Genomic DNA, 21,493 nt, shown 5'->3' with positions numbered 1-21,493 from the left:
ATTCAGTTGGTAAGCAGAAGAGGGTGGCATCTGTTTGAGGCACCCAGTGTTAAGTTTGATGCTTCAAAGCCCAGCAGAGAGTTGATCTTTACTCAACATTAGTAGATAGTATTTACTAATATGAAAAACTGATCCCCAGATAGGCCATAGGTGATTGGGAAGAATATTCTGATCAAGTCCTAACCATTCTGACCTGGGACTGGCAGTGACAAGACCTAGCTTAGAACCTTTCTCCTGCTGTCCTAGAGTCATGTGACTACTGGGTAGGGAAAGCACTCTTCCAGCTTCTCTCTCCTAATGTATAAAGTGGGTGAGATGGATGACCCCTTGGGTAGAAAAGCTGTCTCAAAGTGATTATTAAATAATGGAAGAGATGCAGGAAAGTCTTTGTCCTTTAAAATCCTATGAAAACATCTGCTTTTTAGGGTGATTGATCATACATGGAATCCCGATTTCCTTTTCTGTGATGAAGATCAAGTGCCAAGAAGGTGCATCTAGAGAAGTACATATCCTCATTTGTGAATTGGGATTTGTTTATTTGTTTTGAGATATCCTCTTGTCCTAGTATCTGTTGGAATCTTGGTCTTAGCATCTTTTCGTTCTTGTTTGGGTCTTGGGTAAAGATCAGAGACCACATCACATCAAAGTGTAGTAACTGCTAACAGACTCTAAGAGCATTTCCCAGGATGGAGGATGATTGGAGATGTGTTAAAAACATGGATTTGTGGCTGGTGGAATTATTTCCAAGAAAGTGGACGTGTACCCCTTGTAGTATTATTGTACATTGACTAAGGTCTGCGGCAGTGAAATTAATTTGTTTATCCTGATAGTGCCCAGACTTATTTGAGCTTAGATCCCTTTCTAAAAGGCATACCTATTAACATCCAATGAAGGATATGAGCTCTAGGCCTCCAGCATCAACCTATGGCCTTAGGTTCAAAAGGTAAAAGGCGAGGAATGGTCCTCTTAAAACTCTCAAACATGGATCGTTATAGGTAATTGTCTTCACTTTTGAAAGACTGCTCAGCCCTAAAACAAATCAAGAAGTGAAATGTACTAAAAGCTATCTGGCAGAACCAATGAATATTTATCTTTCTCTGTGTTATGATGTTATTCTTTTTTTTAAATGATTTTTATTTTTCCATTATAGCTGGTTTACAGTGTTCTGTCAATTTTCTACTGTACAGCAAAGTGACCCAGTCACACATACATACGTACATATATAGGTATTCTTTTTCTCACATTATTCTCCATCATGCTCCATCACAAGTGACTAGATACAGTTCCCAGTGCTATACAGCAGGATCTCATTGCTTATCCACTCCAAATGCAGTAGTTTGTATCTGTTAACCCCAGGTTCCCAGTCCATCCCACTCCCTCCCTATGATGTTATTCTTAGTTTGACTTGTATGTTATATGTGATGTGTTTATTCATTCATTCATGTGTGCATTCAGTAACCTCATGGGCCTATTCTGTTACTCACCCCTCCCTACCCTTCACATACACAAATCACACCTGTACACTTTTTCATCTATCTATCTATCTATCTATCTATCTATCTATCTATCTATATATATATATATATAGATAGATATAGGATTTCACCCAATTTCCTTCTAATACAATTAAGTTCAAGTAACTACATGGGCCTATTCTGTTACTCATCCCTCCCCATTACACACACACACACACACACACACACACACACACACACACACACTATAGCTTTTTAGGCCACACCTGCAGCATATGGAAGTTCCCAGCCTAGGGATCAAATCGGGGCTGTAGCTGCCGGCCTATGCCACAGCCACAACAATGCAGGATCTGAGCCACATCTGCAACCTACACCAAATCTCACGGGAACCCTGGATCCTTAATCCACTGAGCGAGGCTAGGGATTGAACCCGCATCCTCATGGATACTAGTCAGGTTCATTACTGCTGAGCCTCATACTATTTTTTTTTTAATTTTATTGTTTCTGCAGTGGGCTGTCCTCAGCTGGCCTTCTTAGCCTTTAAGGAGAGTGTAGAAGAAACAACAATAATCAGCATTGGAATAAACCTAAAATTAATTTTCCCCTTTATTATAGAATCATAGAATTTGTTTTCCTCCTGAAAACATGCCTCATTCAATGGATGAAACCAGGTCCTCGGAAGTCACAAAGCTATTTATTGGCAGATATAACCAACATGATTTTGATGTTTCCACACCTCCTCATGACCTAGTAATTGTCATCTTAAAAAAAAGCGAACAGTTGGTAATGAAAGAAGAAAAACATAGTATTGAGATGGGAGATGCTCCACTGGAAATAATTGACAGTCGTGGATTTGATGTGATAGCTGTAGCTAGAGATATGAATAGTTACATCTGTTTATGATTTAAGATAACAAGCAATAATGATAATTAATAGAAATAAGTCATGTTCTTCCTAACATTACCTTTCATTTCTAATGAACCTTCCATAAATAAAAAGTTGGAAACAACTTAGGTGTATAGAACACATCAAAGAGCTCAACATCCACAGTCTTTTATCTCTGCCCATCCCGCTCATGGTGAGGAAGCTGGTTGCTCTCTCAATTAGTAACATAAGGAATGTAAGCAGGAAGACGTCGGGTTTCACCTGGACCAAATTTTACATAATTAAGTGTCTCAAGAGATCTTTAGCCAGGTGTGACTTAATCAGTTAAGGCCTTCTCAATGAGGGCCAAGGTACTCAGAATGCTCGCAGTGGGCAGTCCCATGATATGCCACGTTGAAAGTAGTAGCAAACATGCAGTGTCTGCTCTGTTAGTGCCAAGAGCAAGAGCAACACACGTGTAAAAATAAAAAGAAATATTTGGAGCCAGAGGCTAGTACACATCGTCGAGACCGCAATCATATTTCCTGTAAAGGCTTTAAGTAATAATATAGTGTGTTGTTTTCATCTGTTTTAGTGTACTGGTATTTAGTCACCACTAAACCCCAGTATGACTCTCAGTAGAATACTTGCCCTCTGTCTGCCTTTAGTATGTCAAACAAGAGTATCAGGACCTGCTGCTACTTTGCTTAGCTTCAGGTCTGGCAGACAGATGACTGGTCCTCCTTGTAGCAGTGTACAAGAACTTCCTTTGTGCGACCCTGACTCAGATCATCTTGTGGTCTTCTCTTTGTGTGCAACAGCATTCTCAGCCCCTTGTCTGCTGAATGGCTGCGGAGTATATAAATGGGACTCAGGATTCTACAAATGTGGGTTTTAGTAGGACTCTCTGAACACCCTGGAGAGAAGCCCCCTTAACGATCGATGCATGTTAAAGCTCAGATCCCCAAATAAGATGACATGATTTTGAATCTTAATTTTTCCACTTAAATAACTGTATGACTTGGAGCAACTTACTTAAAGTTTCTATGGCTCAGATTTCCTCTTTGTAAAATTGGGATGATAATAAAACAATAGGGTTACTGTCAAGACAAAATGAGGATATGTACAGTTTTGCTGGAATAGCTTCTGGCATACTCTAAGTAAAGCATTAGCTATTTTTGTCACCATCATTTGTCATGCCAAATGTGACAGGAGCTTGGGACTGGCAGGCATTGGGACCAGGTCCTTTTCCAGTTCTAGAAAGTGTTAAGTTATACTACCATAATAAATTATTTCTTTTCTTTGTTTTTAATTGTTAACTCCCTGCGTATATCACTAAGATGGTTGAATGATAATATGTGAAAACAACTTAAAATCTCAAGCATTCTATATCTATGATATATCCAGATATCACATATATGATGTCATATCTATGATACATCTATGAAATTAAAACAGAGTGAGCCTAATAATACTTGGCAGTTTTGCTGCCTCCTGTTTGCAATGGTAACACCCTAATCCTTGTAATTTAATGGGACACTATGCAGATTTAAATCACATTAATATTCTTCTACAATTATTAGTGATTCTGTCTTAGTTTTTCTTTATTTTTATATGAACCAGGTTTTTTCCTTCCTTGTCAAAAATCTAAGCTACACAGACTCTTTTGTTTTGTAGTTGAAAATTCGATTTAGAGATTTGAAGAATGTATTATAACTGGCTATATTTTAAAACATAAGAATATGCTCGCCTTTTTATTTGAAGAAAGGAAAGAACGAGGTAGAGCTACCTGGCCATAAAGAATGTCAGTGGTTTTTGTAGCTCTTGGGGTGCTTTGCACACTTAATAATGAGGCCAGTTCACTTTTTTTACTGTATCGTTGCTGAGCTTTGCTGGGTGAGGTGGTCGAAAGTACAGTGGTTACAGCCTCCTCATCCCCCTGTGCTTCTGCACCTTCTGATTCATTGTAGATCTCTAAGATCTCTGCTTCTCCTTTCTGTTGCTTTTTTTGGGGGGGAAGGTCCTTTTGATTTCTTTGAGTTAAACATTTTGATAGATAGAGATACAAAGAAGGAAATTACAATTCTTAACAATTTTACTACTTAATATAGAAAAGGAAATTTGGTGGCTGAGAAGGAGAAGACTCTTGACTGTAAATCATTTATAGAATTTAGCTTCAGATTTAACATACTCAAACAGATAATCGAAACTCAGCTGATATTCAGAAGTGTAGAAAAACTATATGTGGTACTTGTGATGGAGTGTTTGGATGTGTGTTCAAAATGACTTGTGTTCTGAATATATTACATATTCAAGGAATTTGGTCTGGGGATCATATACAATTTTTTTTTTTCATTTTGCACTGTGATGGAGTGAAAACAGGTCATTACTAAAATAAAATACTAAAAATAAAATATGAACATCAAGTATACACAAATGACATTTTAATTGTAATTGCAAATTTTTTCAGACTACCAATAAAGGTAGTTTGAGGAGTAAAACTCTTCTTCTTGGAAGTTGCTTTAGGACACTTAGAACTACTTGGTTAATTCCTGTAAAAACTTCATGTTATTTAGATGGAAGTAAAAGCTTCACAATTTCAACAAATTACACCTCTGAAATTTTTTTCTTGTATAATTAAGTACCCATCTATTTGTCAATATACTGCAGCATTTGTGTGTTATCTCTATTTCCTATTTATGTGATAATAATGTGAAGTAGCCTGTAACGATCACTTGGAAATGAAGTAGGATCTTTTACCATTAGTGAATATTCCTTGGCTTGATACTATATACTGAGAATGTGTCAGATGAATAATTTTGATTTCTATAGTTTGCTTTTGTTTTTGTTTCTTTGCACTGTTGAGTTATGTACTGCCTTCCTGTTAAATGCTCTTGAGCGTTATTCAGTGCCTTTAAACCTTCATTAACTTACTCAACTCTGTTACTTGCATCTACTTATTAACCTTTCATGCCATTTTACTCCCCGTTATAATATTTAACTTATAAAGTTAGAAAAGACTTTAGCAAAGGGAGTGCCAGGAGGATTGGCTGAAAGTCAGAAGCACTGGGCTCTGTCCAGGCCCTTGGGTAAGTCCCTTAACCTCTGCCTTTTGCTCATTTGTAAAATGAGGTTGAACTCATTGGAGCTTTAAAAATATGATGCCAGGGGGCAGAAGAGAGGACACCAGGTGGAGAAGTTTCATGAAAACAGAAAGAATTGGTATAAAAAAAGATTATTTTAAAAAGTAATAAAAATAGTGGAGTAGAGGGATCCAGTTACCAATTCATAATGTGAAAACTAGTGATCAGAAAAAGTGAAAAATCTGTTCAACATTGATTGTCTAAAAAAAGTGATCACACTGTGTCTAACTACAATTCCTTTGCCAAAGACTAACTAGAGGCCAAGGACAAAACTGCTCTTGATAACTTTCTTACTTATATTTCCTACACGTCAAGAAACCTGGGGATCACAGGCACTCTTCCCTAGGGTAATACTTAGTACAGTTCTACTTGTGGGAATTTGGGCAGATAGGTTCTTAAAAAAGAGCTTTAAGAAGTATGTAACAGTACAATGGACTCTAAAAATAATAAATAAAACGCAAATCCTAAATGTTCCGCCGTCTAATAGAATCAACATTTATTAAATAGCAGTTGTGTGCCAGGTGCTGGGGATACCTAGAATTTGCCTTTCCCACTACTCCTCCAGAAGAGTTCTTGCTTTAGCAGTCTAAGGGGAGCAGCAGATCTTAAATGAGCTGCATTATTGTGAAACTGCTCTAAAAGAGGGTGACACAGAGCCCAGTAGGATTCTTCAGGGACAAGCATGCTTCTAGATCAATGCTTCCAATAGAACTTTTTGCCATGGTGAGAAAGTTCTATGTTGATGATGTCCAGTGTGATAGCCAGCGGCCATCTTTGGCTATTGAGCACTTGAAATGTGGCTAGTGTGACTGAAGGATTGAATATTTAATTTTGTGTAATTTTTTTTTTTTCTTTTTGGCCTCACCCCCAGCATATGGAAGCTCCCAGGGCCAGGGATTGAATTCAAACTGTAGCTGCAACCTCCACCACAGCTGTGGCCATACTGGATCCTTTAAACCACTGCACCAGCCCAGTGATTGAACCTGGGCCTCCACAGCAACCCAAACCACCGAAGATTCTTAACCCCCTGCACCACAGCAGGAACTCCAAATTTTAATTAAGCTTATTTCAAATGTCCAGTATTACTGATGGCTACTTTATTAGACAGCACCACTCTAGCTCTGTTAAAAATTAAGCACTTAAAAATTAAGCACAACAAGATATCAATAATAATAATACCCTTTATTGAGTTCCTACAAGAGTTTAGGAACTATGCTTGACATATATTCTCTCTAATTATCACAACAGAATAGCCCCATTTGACCAGTGAGGAAACTGAGACTGAGAGAGAGAAAGTGCCTTGTTATGTCCTCACAACTGCTTGTGGGAGCTGGAATTCGAACCCAGTGGGTCTGGCTCCAGAGCTGGGTAATTTCTGCTCTCCTGCCAAATCCCTTTCTCCACTGTCTGGAGTCCGTCTCATTTTAGTACATCCTCCACTTGCTTTACCAATACCTTTAACTTGGTCACGTAGAACAATTGCAGTGTCCATTTTTACTCTTCTGAATGTGGAGGAATCACTTCCCCTCAGCCATTCTTTTCTCTTATTGCGACCCATGTCCTTCAAACAATATTATAAGGGCTGAGGTCCAGTCCAGTTAGTTGCCAGAGTAGTGAGCTGATCACCTACAAGTAGTTTTCCCCGTTAGATGCTGGGAAGCATCAGAGCATATGCCTAGGTCTGTGAACATCAGTGGCACACTATAAACTCTTGGCTTTGAGTATTTAACTGTCACAGTTTAGAACATTTGTGAAATCTCCCAGGGTCTGAGCCACTAAACCAGCCTTGCCAGCACTTGGGCATCTGAGGCATCATTGTGCTTTGCTATTTTCTACTCACTATGAAGCATACAGTAACTCTTTAAGGATCTGAAAGTCTCAATTACAGTGTTTCAGTTATTCTCAGCTGATTCTCTTTGGAAATTATTTGTTCAGATGGTACTTGCAGATCACAAAGAGGTAGTAGTGTTAAGGAACGTTAAAGGTCTACTGTATAACCCAGTGGCTACCACCCGACCCCAGTCAATTACACACCTCAAGACACTCGATCTGTAACCACTTCTCTTTATCCCCTCCAGAGTTCGGCTTCCCACTTCGGGAAGAAAGTAACTAATATATATTGCTTTCACTGTCAACATGCCTTATCACATTTTATTTTCTTAAAAGGTAATTATAAGAACCCCACAAGAATATTTCTATAAAATGTGGCCAAAGTATAACTTTATGTTGATAGTTATAAATTTCTTTTCATTTTTGCCTTTTAAGAGCAAGGAATTGTTTTTAATGGAAAGACCATAGACTTTGGAATGACTACTTTGAATTGTTTCTTACCCTTTGGTGAATTTTCAACATGGAAAAGTGGCTTAACTTTCCCAAATCACATTTGTCCACATCATAAAAACTAGCAGCACAACATTGACACTATTACCTGATTTTTTTTTTTTGCATGTTTAATAGATGCCAGGAATTATTGCTTTTACACACATTATGCCCTGTAATTCTCACAAGAATTTGGCATAGCAAGCACTGTCATTCCCATTTTACAGTTAGGAATCTGAAGACCAGAGAAGTTAAAGTAGCAGGTCCAAGGTTGCCTACCAGCTAATAAATAATGTAGCTGGCAGTCAGACCCAGGCCTGTCTGGGCTAGTACATCTGACCTCTCTACTGTACAATGGAATGAAAAGCCCTGTGAAATAGGAATGAAACTATTAATAATGTCCATCCTGTCTGATTCTTATGAAGATTAGAAATAATGTATATGGAGCTCCCAGCACAAAAGCCATTCCACAAGCAGCCTTCAGCAAATGGCAGTCACGGTTATTTTTTAAATCTCCATAAGTGAAACCGAAATGCCAAGACAGATAAAAATGAGAGCCTGAAGGGGAAAAGGTAGGCTATACATCTTACTCCCTTTGTATTGTTTGTGTGTTTGTTTGGTTTTCTTCTATTCTAGAAGGTGGTCATTCTATTTTTTTTTAAGTGATATTTCTTTATTTTTTAATTTTTTAAAATTAAAAAAAATTTTATTATGTAATGATTTTTATTTTTTCCATTATAGCTGGTTTACAGTGTTCTGTCAGTTTTCTAAAGAATGTATCATATTGTTGTTTCTTTGATGACTACACAAAGGACAATCAGGAATGTTGGTTGGAACAGCTAATGTACAATAGGACTGCATCTCACATTACAACAGAAATTAGATCTGTAAAATGAAAACTTTAAAAACTTTCACCTGTTCAGGGTTTAGCTTTATTTAGAGATCTTTGTTAAACTTAGAATTTCTGCCTCTATGATTTTGTATTAAATTCAGGATTATGAGAGAAAATAATGCTGCTGACCTTGAAGAATAAATATATTTGGCTATTAGTTTTCCATGAAACTTTTATTCAGCAAATAATTCTCTTAAAGAGCTCTAGCCTATGAACTTGAGCCAAGTTTCCCCATTTCCAATTTTGCAGCAAGGATTTCACAGCTCTTGGGTTATTCTCGTGGGAGGAATTGGAATGCCCAAAGTCACCTTGATCTAACATACCTTATCAGAAGACAACTATGTGTAGATTTTTGTTTCCCTTTAGACTTGTCTCATGTTTCCTTGGCAGAGTCACGTCAATACATTGAACTAGAGTTTGGGATTTGTTTTTCATTTTCCATTGGACTGATTTTCTGGTGTTAGTCCTTTGAAGATATCTAGGAAGTTTGTTATTGTACTGTTAAATAAAAAGCAATTTTCTTTAACGAATGTGTAAGTCACCTTTCTTTTGACCTAGAATAGTGATGACAAAAATCAGGTAGATAGGAGCTTTCCTTATTGAATTTATTATCTCTATGAAATACCTTATTGCAACTCACACTTTTAAGTCTTTTGAGAGATCGGCAAAGTAGCTGACTGAAATAAAAGTAATGAAGCAGCTTCCTTGTCATTCCAGGCAACTAAAAATTAAAACAGTAAGGATAAACTGAAGTGTAAGCCTTACGATCACTCTGTTTTCATAAATATCATCTACCTACACCACCATTTTTAAAGAAAGTAGTCATTAAGTAGTAGGAAGTAAAGAGCAATTGATAGTTGCATATCTTGAGCAGTTGCTTTGACCATTGCATTGAACTTTCTTAAAATTAAAATGGAAGGGGGGTTGAACTAATTATATTATTTGATTCCTACTACTTTAAAAACCTGTAATAGTTCTATGTGTATTTCTTTATATAAACCAATATATAGAACACTTACTTAAACATAATTTTTGAAATGAGAAAGATGAAGTATATAAATGAAAAGGGAATAACATTGTACCTGATCAATAATGATATACAGAAAGGTGATAAAATATGCAAAAATTGCCTTTTTTAAAAAGGTAAAAACAGTGTTCCATTTCTTGTTAATGAAGACTTTCATCTTATCAAAGGAATCTTAACTTAGCTACAACTCCAGAAAAATAGAAGTTGTGTAGTATAATATATCCTAAAAATTTTTTAACCCCATAGATATTCTTTTGCATACAGGCAGTATTTATAAATTTGGAATAAGGGAATCTTACTTGCAGATCTTTGAGCTTGATCATGGTTCACAGTCGAAGTAGCCTCCTTAGGTAAGCAAAATTGCTGGAGATATGTTTTTATCTCTCAAAAGAAATATCAAATAATTCTGCCCAAATCAGGGGGAAAAAAAAAGATGTATCTTGTTAGGGGACATCAAGTGGTGTTTTATGTAAAAATTACAGTGCATTTTTAAGGATAATGCAGTAGAATATGTACCTAGAATATATATTATCCTAAAAGAATTTATTTTGATTGTCTTAAAATTCAAGCTGATTTAATAATAGGAGAAAGTTTAGTTTCAGTCTTATAGTAAAAATATTGATTTCTGAAAATTGGGAGTGATGCATAGTATACTTAGCTTGTGTTAATAGTGGTAGGCCTAATAGCTCTCAGGCTAATTATCTGTAGACATAGTAGTATTATGCTTACTTATCATTAGAATAAGAAGATCTAATTTTCAGTTTCCCCTTTTCCTAGAAAGTGATGTTTCTTGCATCTTTTTAGCCTAATCTGAAGACCTCTAAATGCATTCAGTAGTATTTTCCAAACCGTTGGTCCGTTGTATAATTCTCAAGAAAATACTGGGTTTTGCTTGATATAACTTAGGGTATTGATTTGCTTTGAGATTCCTGGCTTAAGTTTTCTCCTTTGTCCCTTAAACATTCTTGAAAATTTTTTCCTCTTATTGCAAGCCCTGTAGAAATAGAAACAAGTAGCTATTTACCCATTTAAAATATGACTAAAATTTAAAAATCGAATGAAGTAAAGCCCAAGAAAAAGGAGGGCTTAGATTCCTCCATGACTTAGGAAGAATCCTTGTTTTCTAAAGTGTGCAAGGGCTTTTCTGGTTTGTTTTTGTTTTGTTCAGTCTCCAGGACCTCCCAATTTCAAGGGCACTGTGGGGCATATGTAGCATGTATTTGATGTATGTATGTATATGCATATTTTCCCACATCTGTCTCTGTGGCCCCATCTTTTGTGAAATCCTAAACCTTGTATTAATGCTTAATTTGTGATTCATAATGTTCTGAGAGCAATTATATCATTTTTCTTAGGGTGTTTATTCCATGTGCACTGTGGAAAAAAAAAAAACAGGGTTTGTTGGGTTTTTTGTTTTGTTTTTTTGGTTTTTTTTTTTTTTTTTTTTTTTTGGTAATTCTGCAGTTGCCTTTTGATTGGTGAATTTCTCTTTCTTTTGCCGTGACCTGTGAATATCACTGTTAGGCTCACTGCCAATTCTGTGAGCCGCTGCCTGCTTCAAAATGGAGGCAGGAAGGTATCCATTTTCATCAGGAGGATGACAGTGTTTCAGTCTCTCCGACCATCTGGAGAGAGGAACTTTTGGAGCAAAAGAAAAGGGGGATTAAAAAAAAATTATCTTTAGCAGAAGAGGCAAGGGGGAAAACCAATTAAAGTTAAACTCTACCTTATGAAATTATGCTTTTCTACTGTACTGTCTTCTTGAAAGCAAACATAAATAAGAAAACACACAAGCTATTTTTATGAAGAACTGGTTCCCCAAGTCTCATGAGTATTAGTAAATGAATGTAAGTGAATTAGAATTTTGGCACAGTTTTTAAGTTTATTGCACATACAAAGATAATAAGAACTATAAAGGAAGATTTCCCTCCCCCTAACTGTGTACACACTGATTGTTGGTGGTCTGTATAGATCTGGGCTTTTAATGGCCTTTTTCATGCATTTCTATAAAAAGCTAACACTATGGGAATTTAATACTCCAATATATACTGGTCTCTCTATGGTCTGGATAGTGAACTCGTTTTCTGTCTTTCTGTCTCTTTCTTTCAGTTTTAATCCAAAGGTCGAGTAAACAGGAGAGGCTCGAGGCATGTCTTTCTCTTTTTACATTTTACAAACTCATGGGCCATCTAGGTTCAAAAAAAAAAAAAAATGTTTAAACTCCCAGGACAACCCCATGCATAATATATTTACAATTAGACGTCGTTTGCAATAGTCTTGCTTATGACTGGAAAATATCACACCTGGTTTTCCATTCACACAAATCTACTTGGCATGTTTTTGTTTTTCGCTTTTCTGTGTTCAGAAAAGGGCCAGCATTTCTAGGGTTTGATGAGCTTTAGGATGGACGTGGTGGAAATTTCACCTCTTGTGCCTGCCTCTTATAAAGTAATGGACCTTGAGATGCTTTGGTCAAGGCAGCAAGCAAAACTAAACAGGCTCTTGTTCCTCAGGTTTATGCTCCATCAGCAAGCACTGCCGACTACAATAGGGACTCGCCCGGCTACCCTTCCTCAAAACCAGCAGCCAGCACTTTCCCTAGCTCCTTCTTCATGCAAGGTAAGACACTGCCTCTTCCAAGGGGAAATCCTCAGATCTACATCTAATGTCATAGCTAACAAAGGTTTTAACTTAAAATTTTTTTCAAGTTTATATTTTATTCTGTTTGCTTTTATGTTTTATCCTTTGCATTTAAATGCGTTTTGACATAAAGCATGAAGCAAAGCGCTAGCTAAATTTTTTGGTCAAATGCTGGACAAATGTTTGGTACTGTGTATTGAATAATTATTTGTTTCTCTGTTGATTTTTATCTTACACTATTTATGTATTTCTTTGGGCCACAGCAGCAGCTGTGGAAATTCCCAGCCAGGGATCAAACCCATACCACAGCAGTGACCCAAGCCACAGCAGTGACAATGTTGGATCCTTAACCTGCAGAGCCCACCAAGGAACTCCACTAAGACTTACATTTTAAATGAAAGCCTCTTGAGCGATGATAAATTAAGATTAGACGGGGTTCCTTGCTATGGGGAATGGCCTTCCAGGCCTGATGTTTTCAGCATCTTCACTCCCCAAGAAGGGCATGTGTACATGCTTAGAAGTGCGTTGGGTTTTGTGTGTTTTGAGCATTCCAGGATTTAGCTACCTGGGAACAAAACATCCTTGTGTGTAACTATATAAAAATTCTGGCCACTTACTAATTCATAGGACTGTCCCATTTAAGAGGAAGTGACCTGTTGAAAGTCTGGAATATTATTTCATGTCAGAGCAAATGCTCTGGCCCAACATACTCACTGATTTAGGGTCAGAGACCCAGCTCTTTTCCCAGACGAATATAGAAAAGGACAGCTTCATGGTCGATAAAGTATATTTAATTCATTTAAATGTCCAGTGTATTTAATTGAATGCACATGGATATGTGTTCCCTGAGCTTCTAGTCTTGGCCCTGGTGGTACAACTCCTTTCTGCTGCTTGAAAAAGACGGAGATTCTGGAAGTGATAGCAGCTGCTTAGAAGAAGAGACAGACTCCTTCCTTGAGACACCTGGGATATTTATTGTCAAAATGTGATGATCTTGTTACCAAGTTAATACTCCAACATTCAGAGATGGAACTCTCACCAAGAACCCCTGTAGGCAGACTTGAACTCTTTTTGCCTGGGTGTGACAGCTTCAGGTGTGCCTCGGCAGAGTACCATGGAAATTCCTTCTTGTCGCTCCTCCAGGAAGGACTGTATCATGGGAAGGAGAGCCCCTTGGGACAGCAAGTCTCAGGGGAGCAGCTTGGCATCTCCCGTAGATCACGGTGGACACACTAACAACCATCCCGATTCCTTTCCCTTCAGAGTGTTAGCTCTCTCGGTTGCTAGTTCACATTGAAATCCCGTGGGAAACTAGAAAACTGAAACGAAGGAGTAGAGAGAATTGGTCCCACACATAATGGAGTTCCTGTAGACCAGAGGCTCTTTTATCTTTGTGACTTGTCCTAGATGCCCCTTTATCTCAAAGGGAACAGCAGGTATGTCCCTTGGGTGTGTCCTGTGCCCGGACAGAAGGTGTAAACAGCAACCACTTGGGCATCAGCACCCCTCTTTGGTGACTAGTCAGAGAAACTATAGTACCTGGGCTATGGAGATTGTCAACTGGAGGACTCATCACCCAAAGCAGAATTTCCTCGAGAAAACCGGCAGCGGAAGGATAGATTTCTTCTGTCTGCCTTTAGGAAAGACACTTGCTTAAATCATCCACACTGCAAGGAGACATCAGGTAGTTTAAGACAATAGGCTCTTCTCCATAGCAGACCACACAAACTACAGGGAACAGATTTGTTTTTCAGCATATGAATACCCAAAAAAGAAAAAAAAAATTTTTTTTGAGTTGACATTTATGACGAGCACAATTAATTTGCACACATCTCATTCTATTCTTTCAAAACAGCATTATGCCAAGATCACGGGATGTGATAAATATTAATTTACTGTGAAAAGCATAATTTATGTAAACTATGTATTTTTGTAAGTCTGCATTGAGTAGAGTGTCTGTGTTAACAAATCCTAAATGTATTTCCGTGTAGTGCATCATGTCAGAATGTTTCAGGAGACTCTTGTTCACTGATATATATTCTCAATTTATTTGCCATGCATGTCATTTATTTGAAATGTTAGTGGTCTTAAACTTCATGTTTGAATTTAAGGTGACATCTAAACTTCCATAATCTCAGAGCTAAATCTTAAGTACATGAATAATAACTTTTTGAAAGTCCTGTTTCTACATTATGATTGCAGGAACAGTGCACTGTGATCCTGTTTCACATTGTCTTCCTTCAGTGAAGGTCCATGGTACCCTGAGAATTTAGGTGTTGGGGAAAATTCAGTTTAGGTGAAAGATATTCTGAGACTGGTAGCAGATTTTAAACCCACTACTGTGTGACCTCTCATTTTTAACTTCCGCTTCCAATCTTCTAGGTAAAACTCTTAAGTTGTCAAAATCACAGACATGATTTTGCTTTCCTAGTTCTTAAGACATCGGTGGATTATTCCTCCCTGTTTTAAAACCATTCCAGTTTTGTGAATTCTAACTTCTGGCTTGAAAAACTCGGTGAAAAAATGGCTTTATGAAATATAGTGTCAGATTTAACTTGCCTACTTCCTACATTGTCTAAATACCTTTATTAAACAACATGTAAGGTGAAAATCTTTTTTCCAAAGGAGCAGTGCCTGCTGTACACTTAACACCCAGCTGATGGCCTTGTATATATCTGGCATTCAATAATTTCTGTTAAACTATTGAAGGAAAGAAAAACTGAATTGAGCACTAACGTAGATCTTCTGCTCCCTGAATATGAGAAACCAAAATGAAACAATAGTAGTCTCAATAGTAAGTTCTAAGCCAGTTGGCTCAGAGTGAATTAAAAAAAAAAAAAAAAAAAAATCTGTAGGCATGTTTTCATTATGGTGTTAACAAGGGATTAACTTTATATTAAAAGTAGTTCACGTAATTTCCATATAATTTTAAATCTTTTAAACTCATAGTTTTATAAATCCAGACACTCTCAAAATTGTCTGTAGTATAATATCTACCTGATGATATGCGAGTACCCTTTCAATTGCTGTGGAGGGTTTAAGGTAGTTCTGTAACTGTATACCAAAAAATACAAAAATTTAAAAAGAGGACAAAAACTCAGAACTTTATACTTGAGATTCCTCTTCCCCACATATCATATATGTAATCCCACCTTTAATTCTGTCTAATCTGTATGTTACAAAAATGAAATCTCATCTTTTAAATCAAAGAGACTGTTTTCATTATTACCTAATGTCTTTATATGCTTTTTAAAACCTGATATTCCCATTGTGGGCTCAGCAGTAACAAACCTGCCTAATGACTATGAGGATGCGGGTTTGATCCCTGGCCTCACTCAGTGGGTTAAAGATCCGGCATTGCTATGAACTGCAGTTTAGGTCGAAGATGCGGCTCAGATTCTGCATTGCTGTGGTTGTGGTGTAGGCCAGCAGCTGCAGCTCTGATTCGACCCCTAGCCTGGGAACTTCCATATGTTGCATGTGTGGCCCTAAAAAGAAAAGAAAAAAAACAAAAACAAACAAACAAACAAAAACCTGTCAACTTGCAAATTCTGCCATATCACAAGTGTTTTATTTCTGTCCCCAAATTTAGGAACAATTTGAGTTTTTAGTTGGTTTTCATAGAAAAAAAGAAGTCAGGGGACTTCTAAGAATGTTTTCTTTAGCATTAGTACCTTCCTGACTTGACACAGTCCTATGTAGAAATGTTTTCTGTTCTTTTACAGTGGAATTTTTACAAAGAACCCTTTAACTATGTTAAATATTTATATTCATTTGGCAATATAGAGCCACTTGGGAGAAAAATGCCAAGGTTGTCTTATGATGTAATCAGCTCACCAACACAAAGATGAATACACAACAGGCAATCAAGTGTATGAAAAAACCCTATTCTAATAAGGCAAGGCTGAATGCCTCAGAAAAGTCATGGTTTTCTTTGTCCTTTACAGATGGCCATCACAGCAGTGACCCTTGGAGCTCCTCCAGTGGGATGAATCAGCCTGGCTACGGAGGAATGTTGGGCAATTCTTCTCATATTCCACAGTCTAGCAGCTACTGCAGCCTGCATCCCCACGAACGTTTGGTAAGGCAGATTCACTTGGTAATGGAGATAACACAGCTGGATTATTAGATCTCATCCTGTCCTGGCACGCATGTGCACAAGAACTCTTGTCAATGAATGTAAAAATGGCACCCGCCCATTATTCTTACAGTTGTATTGTTTCTGAGATCAAAGACATAACTCAATCAGATCACCTTCCTAAGTCCTTCCAGATTCTCTTTGTCATTGCTGTTTTGTTCTGCGCTTTCTTTATCAGAGCATCCGCTTCTTATGGTGCCTAAATACACACTGTATTTGCGTTGCAGGATTTTTGCTATGGCAGTTCCTTGTTATTTTTTATGTAGTTCTGAAGGATACACCGCAGGGGGCAGCATGACAGTCCATAGACTTTGGTAGTAGGTGATGTGCATCTCCCATGGGTATTTCCATTTCTCTTTGACCAGCTTCTGTAGCTGGCGACGGCTTTGAGCTTTGAACTATTGTATCACACCCGAAGGAAGGTGTTTGTTTCCTACACACTCTCATCTATAACAGCAATGATGGGATTTCCATTTAGATCAGATTCTTAATTATCACTATTTTAGCTTTACTTCCACACCCTCCAGTATCCTACTCATACTCTCTTTTGCCTCACTCCATTGAAAATGTTAAAGTTTCCATTCTATCCATCACCTACACTCATCCATCCTAAGTAGTCTCTTTTTTCTGGAGGAAGCAACTCATTGGATGTTTATCTAGCCTCCAAATCTGCCACAGCCCGGAATCCACTTATGAACTAAGTGGAAGAAAGAGTACTTCTAGATCACGAGTATGTTTGGGCCGCAGATGAAATGGGACCAAGTCCCTTGTGCAATAAAATAGCTTTAAAAATGTCAACCTCTAATGGTCCAAATCCACTGGCTCTTCGTGGTACTTACCTTACTACTCTTCATCTCGTGGTGTGTCCCCCTTTTCCCTCTCCTGACCCCCAGATTTATGTTTCTTTCTCTGGTCTAATTTAGGAGACAGTGCTTTCTGGATTTCCATAGTCTTTCTTCTCTTTTGCTCAACCACCAGAGATATAGAAAACGTGACATATCCCATTCCGATAACTGAAAATATTCCAGAAGTGAGAATTTTGGATATCCTTCACAATACCTATTTAGTGAGCCCTAGTGATGGAGACATTGGGTGGTCAGTCAGCTTAGCTGCTCATGAGAGACAAATCATGGAGACAGAATTGGGCTTTTTTTTTTAATCATCTCCTACATTTGAATATGTAAATCACAAACTCTCAAATTTCAGCACGTTTTCAATAAATAGCAGATGATTTACTTTCAAATTTCCTCTTCTCTCACCTCCTACTTGGAGTTATTAGTGTGAAAGCTAAAGAAGTAGCACTTATTATTATACTAAAATGTCTTCTTGACTAACATTTTGATTTCACTATCATCGTTTTGTACTTCTCTAAGGAACTCATGATCAAAACTCTTTGTGTCCTTTGAGCAAGGAATGTTTTAATTACAAAAAGATTTTGGCACTATACTAACATGTTGGAATTTCATTCCTTTGAAGAGTAGTCCATCTGACATTGGTTCCTCTTCCCTCCTATATTTCTTTCTTTCTTTCCCTATCGTGACTTAGGTGCTTTGATTTTTATCCCAGACAAGTTCACTGCATGGAGGAAGTGTCTTTAAAATGTACTCGGATGCACAGAAAGTATAATTTTAAAAAAGAAACCCACTACACCCTTTTAGAAAAAGTTTGCTGAGCCAAAACAATATTATCAACCAGGAGGAAAGGTCATTTTGAAGGAGTAATCCAATAGGTTGTATCAGATGCTGTATTTGTAATGCCCTTTATCCATCACAAAACAGTTTTCATTCTTAACACAATCAGTTGACAGACCTTGGGGTTTTGTCTTTCAAAAGGGCAAATGAATTAGGTCTCTGGTAATGTATCCTAGTGAATTTTCTCACTGATAGGGAACATATTGAATTATTATGTCTAGTTATCATTGTAATTTTGGTATTTATTCTAAACTCTCTCGCTGAAGTGGCCTCTCATCCTTGAGTATACAGTAGGTGGTTCGTTGCCTTTTACTGGAAAGTAATGGCTATTCTTCCTCTTCCTCTTCCTGCAACTTCGGCAGGAAAGGAGTAGAGGCAAAGAAGAAAGCTTTCCTTGGATTATTTTGGGTATAATTTGGTCACATTAGTATGTCTCCGAAGGTAAAACATTTTAGAAACATCATTGCCTTTATCACTTGATACCATGTTATCAAAGAATCTATAATTATAAAGCTTAAAATCCACATATATCAGTGGCAACTGTCAAGTCACCCGTTTTGAATCTTTAAATCCCCTCTACAGTTTCAGCCTCTACAGCAGGTCCCATAGCTAATCACTACTATGTCACATATACACAGACAAAATCACTCAGAAGAATGGAGTTTGTGGTCAAGCTTTGGAATGGGTTGTTGCAGATTTAGGTTTGGAATGACTGCGGAGTTCTTTCTGAAAATAGGATAGAGTCTCTGCAGTCTGGCAGGGGCTAGGCATGGTCTTTGTACCACAGAGTCTGGAATTTTAAAGGCAGTTCTCTTGCCTTTATGGTTTGTAACATAAACTCTTACCCCAGTGCCTCTGAACGGGGGTGATTTTTACCCCACAGAGAACACCTGGTAATGTCTGGGGACATTTTGGGGTAGGGGGGTGCGTGTAGGTATTATTGGAATGGAGGCCACGGATGCAGTAAACATACTACATTATGTAGGAGAAGTATCTCCCCCGCCCCCGTCCTGCCCGGCACAGCAAAGAATGATCTGGCGCAAAAGTCAACAGCATCAAGGCTGTGAAACTCTGCCTTAACCTAAAGTATGACTTTATTCTTAGTATGTACTAACAATTATTGGGTTTTCTAATCTTTAAATTATCCACCTGTAGCTTCATAAAAGTGTCACTCATGGAAAAAACATTTGTAACACTTAAGTCTGTCAGTAGATGCCAAAGACACTATGATTGGGTATCAAAGTAAAAATAAATAAACAAATAGTGGGCATGTAAAACCATAGCACTTTATCATACTTCCCCTTTCTTTTGCCTTTGTGGGAAGTGGGGTAGACAGTATTAATAGCTAGAGTAAGAAAGACCAAGGGGACTTCTTATAGTTGATCCCTAAATTAAAAAGACATTGTTCACTTATCATTAGTGTAATACTCTCTTCGGTATATGTATTACATCTTTGAATGACAAACGTTCTTAAGATACTTTTCCTTGTAAGATAATCTAGTTACAAATCTCATTAACTTCTTTCAGCACCTATTTTTCTATGAGTCTCTAAAAATAACTGATTTTTTTTTTTTTTTTTTTTTTTGTAGATTGCATTGGTATCCCCAATTAAAATCTATGGGGAATAACTTTTCTTTTTATTCTCCAAACTTAGTATTAACCCTTTGGCAAATCATGAATTACTGTTCCATTTTACACAAAATTAAAAGGGTTTAAAAATTCTCATCGATGTGATAATCTTTTTTCTGTCTCATCATAATTATTTAAATATTTTTTTAAAATTCTTTTCCTCAGTTTTGGTTTTTGTAAGCTTGGAACTGGTTTATAAGGCTTCTTTATTCAAAAACTCAGCATGGAGTAGAACAGTGTGGAAATGGGAATCAAACCATCTTTTAAGCTTTTCTTTTTGTTTTTCCATAACCTGTTTATTTTTTCCACGTTATTATAACCTTTAGCTCTTGAGCAGAAATAGCTCTTCTAAGGTTGGTCTTCCATGGCTTATCCAGTTTTTTAGGTCAGTTGTACTATGGAATGGGGCCATTCTTGTCATTCTTTGGAGAAAATTCCAGAGAATACTTGGGGTATTCTCTAAGTGGGAAGTAGAGATGAGTTTAACAGGTGGCCTAAGGAATGTTTTGGGCAAGCAAAGAGGTCTGTGAAATTTAAAAGTGTGAAAGGCATACTTGGGGACTTGGAAAGGTTTAAGGGTGTATCCCATCTTTCTCACTGAAGCCGACCTTTCCACTGGACCATTTGGGGTGTGCAGAGGTAATGTTTTAAAAGACATCTGCCATGTCATTGGCAAACCTAACTCCAAAATGGACATTCATAATCTAGACTGTTGTCTTTCAAATAAGCAGCATTTCAGCCCACTATTTGTTAAACACTAACTGGTAACCAGTTCTTTGAGTTGTAGGATGAAGGTGTTCAGTGCTCAGCTATGGTCTGGGTGCAAAGCTAGGAACTCCATTCCCTTCGCTTAAAGAGTTTACAGTTTGGGGAAAATGCACTTGAAAGAGAATACATGGGAAGGTATTTAATTAAGTGTTGAATGGCACAATGCAGGATGAAAATGCGTTAGGGATTCAGAGAGAAGAGATTGTGGAAGGGTTGGCAGTCATAAGGAATCCTCAAGGAACAGCTGGAACCTAAGATCGGCCTCGCACAGTAAACAGGGGGATACTAAGACCCCTGGGTCTCACTCCTTGACTGGGCTTTCAGCAACCCTGACTTTCAACATCATATTCAATCTCTAATTTCAACAGAATCTCCAGTAATGATGTAATAAAGATCCATAGCCCATTAATAGATAGCATAGAAGGAAAAAGTATATTTTAACTTAAATATTTTTCCTTTACATGCCTGTAATATATTCACACGCCTATGAGAATATCTTTTTAAGCTACTTTTATCTTGAAAAGGAAAATAGCTCTATTTTTGTAACTACCCATGCTTTGCAACTAACGATGTTCCTTTTAGTGATCTGTTCATTATACAGCAGGTGGATGGGTAACAACTAATATGCCACTTTATAAGCACTGTGATATGCCCCAAGAAAAGCAGCTTATGTGGACAAAGAGTGGAATAGTCAAACCCAAAGCCAAGCCTTAAACCAAAGGAGTCTATAAAAGATGGTGTTCTTTTCTTTTAGTCAACTAGATGGTAAATGGTAAGGGAGAGGACATGTGGAAAAAAAAGTAAAATAAGAAGTTCCCATCCTGGCACAGAGGAAACGAATCTGACTAGGGACCATGAGGTTGCGGGTACGATTCCTGGCCTCGCTCAGTGGGTTTTGGATCCAGTG

The 21,493-nt window shown here is 37.5% G+C and overlaps 1 protein-coding gene across 50 annotated transcripts in view; it reads left to right on the top strand.

Moving 5' to 3' along the window:
• TCF4 (transcription factor 4) overlaps positions 1–21,493 on the top strand; it is a 365,126-nt gene that overhangs the window by 293,013 nt on the left and 50,620 nt on the right. For all 50 annotated transcript variants that reach the window (XM_084966820.1, XM_084966808.1, XM_084966752.1 and 47 more), the window contains 2 exons: positions 12,234–12,339; positions 16,308–16,441. In XM_084966820.1, coding sequence (XP_084822946.1) covers positions 12,234–12,339; positions 16,308–16,441 — 240 coding nt within the window. The remainder of the gene's footprint in view (positions 1–12,233; positions 12,340–16,307; positions 16,442–21,493) is intronic.

Source organism: Sus scrofa, chromosome 1, assembly GCF_054392235.1.
Source record: "Sus scrofa isolate SSC_HxYL_T2T_F1_AM1 chromosome 1, Sscrofa_HxYL_maternal_Yorkshire_Landrace_v2.0, whole genome shotgun sequence".
Taxonomy (NCBI): Eukaryota; Metazoa; Chordata; class Mammalia; order Artiodactyla; family Suidae; genus Sus; species Sus scrofa.
This window is presented reverse-complemented; position numbering and strand designations above follow the sequence as displayed.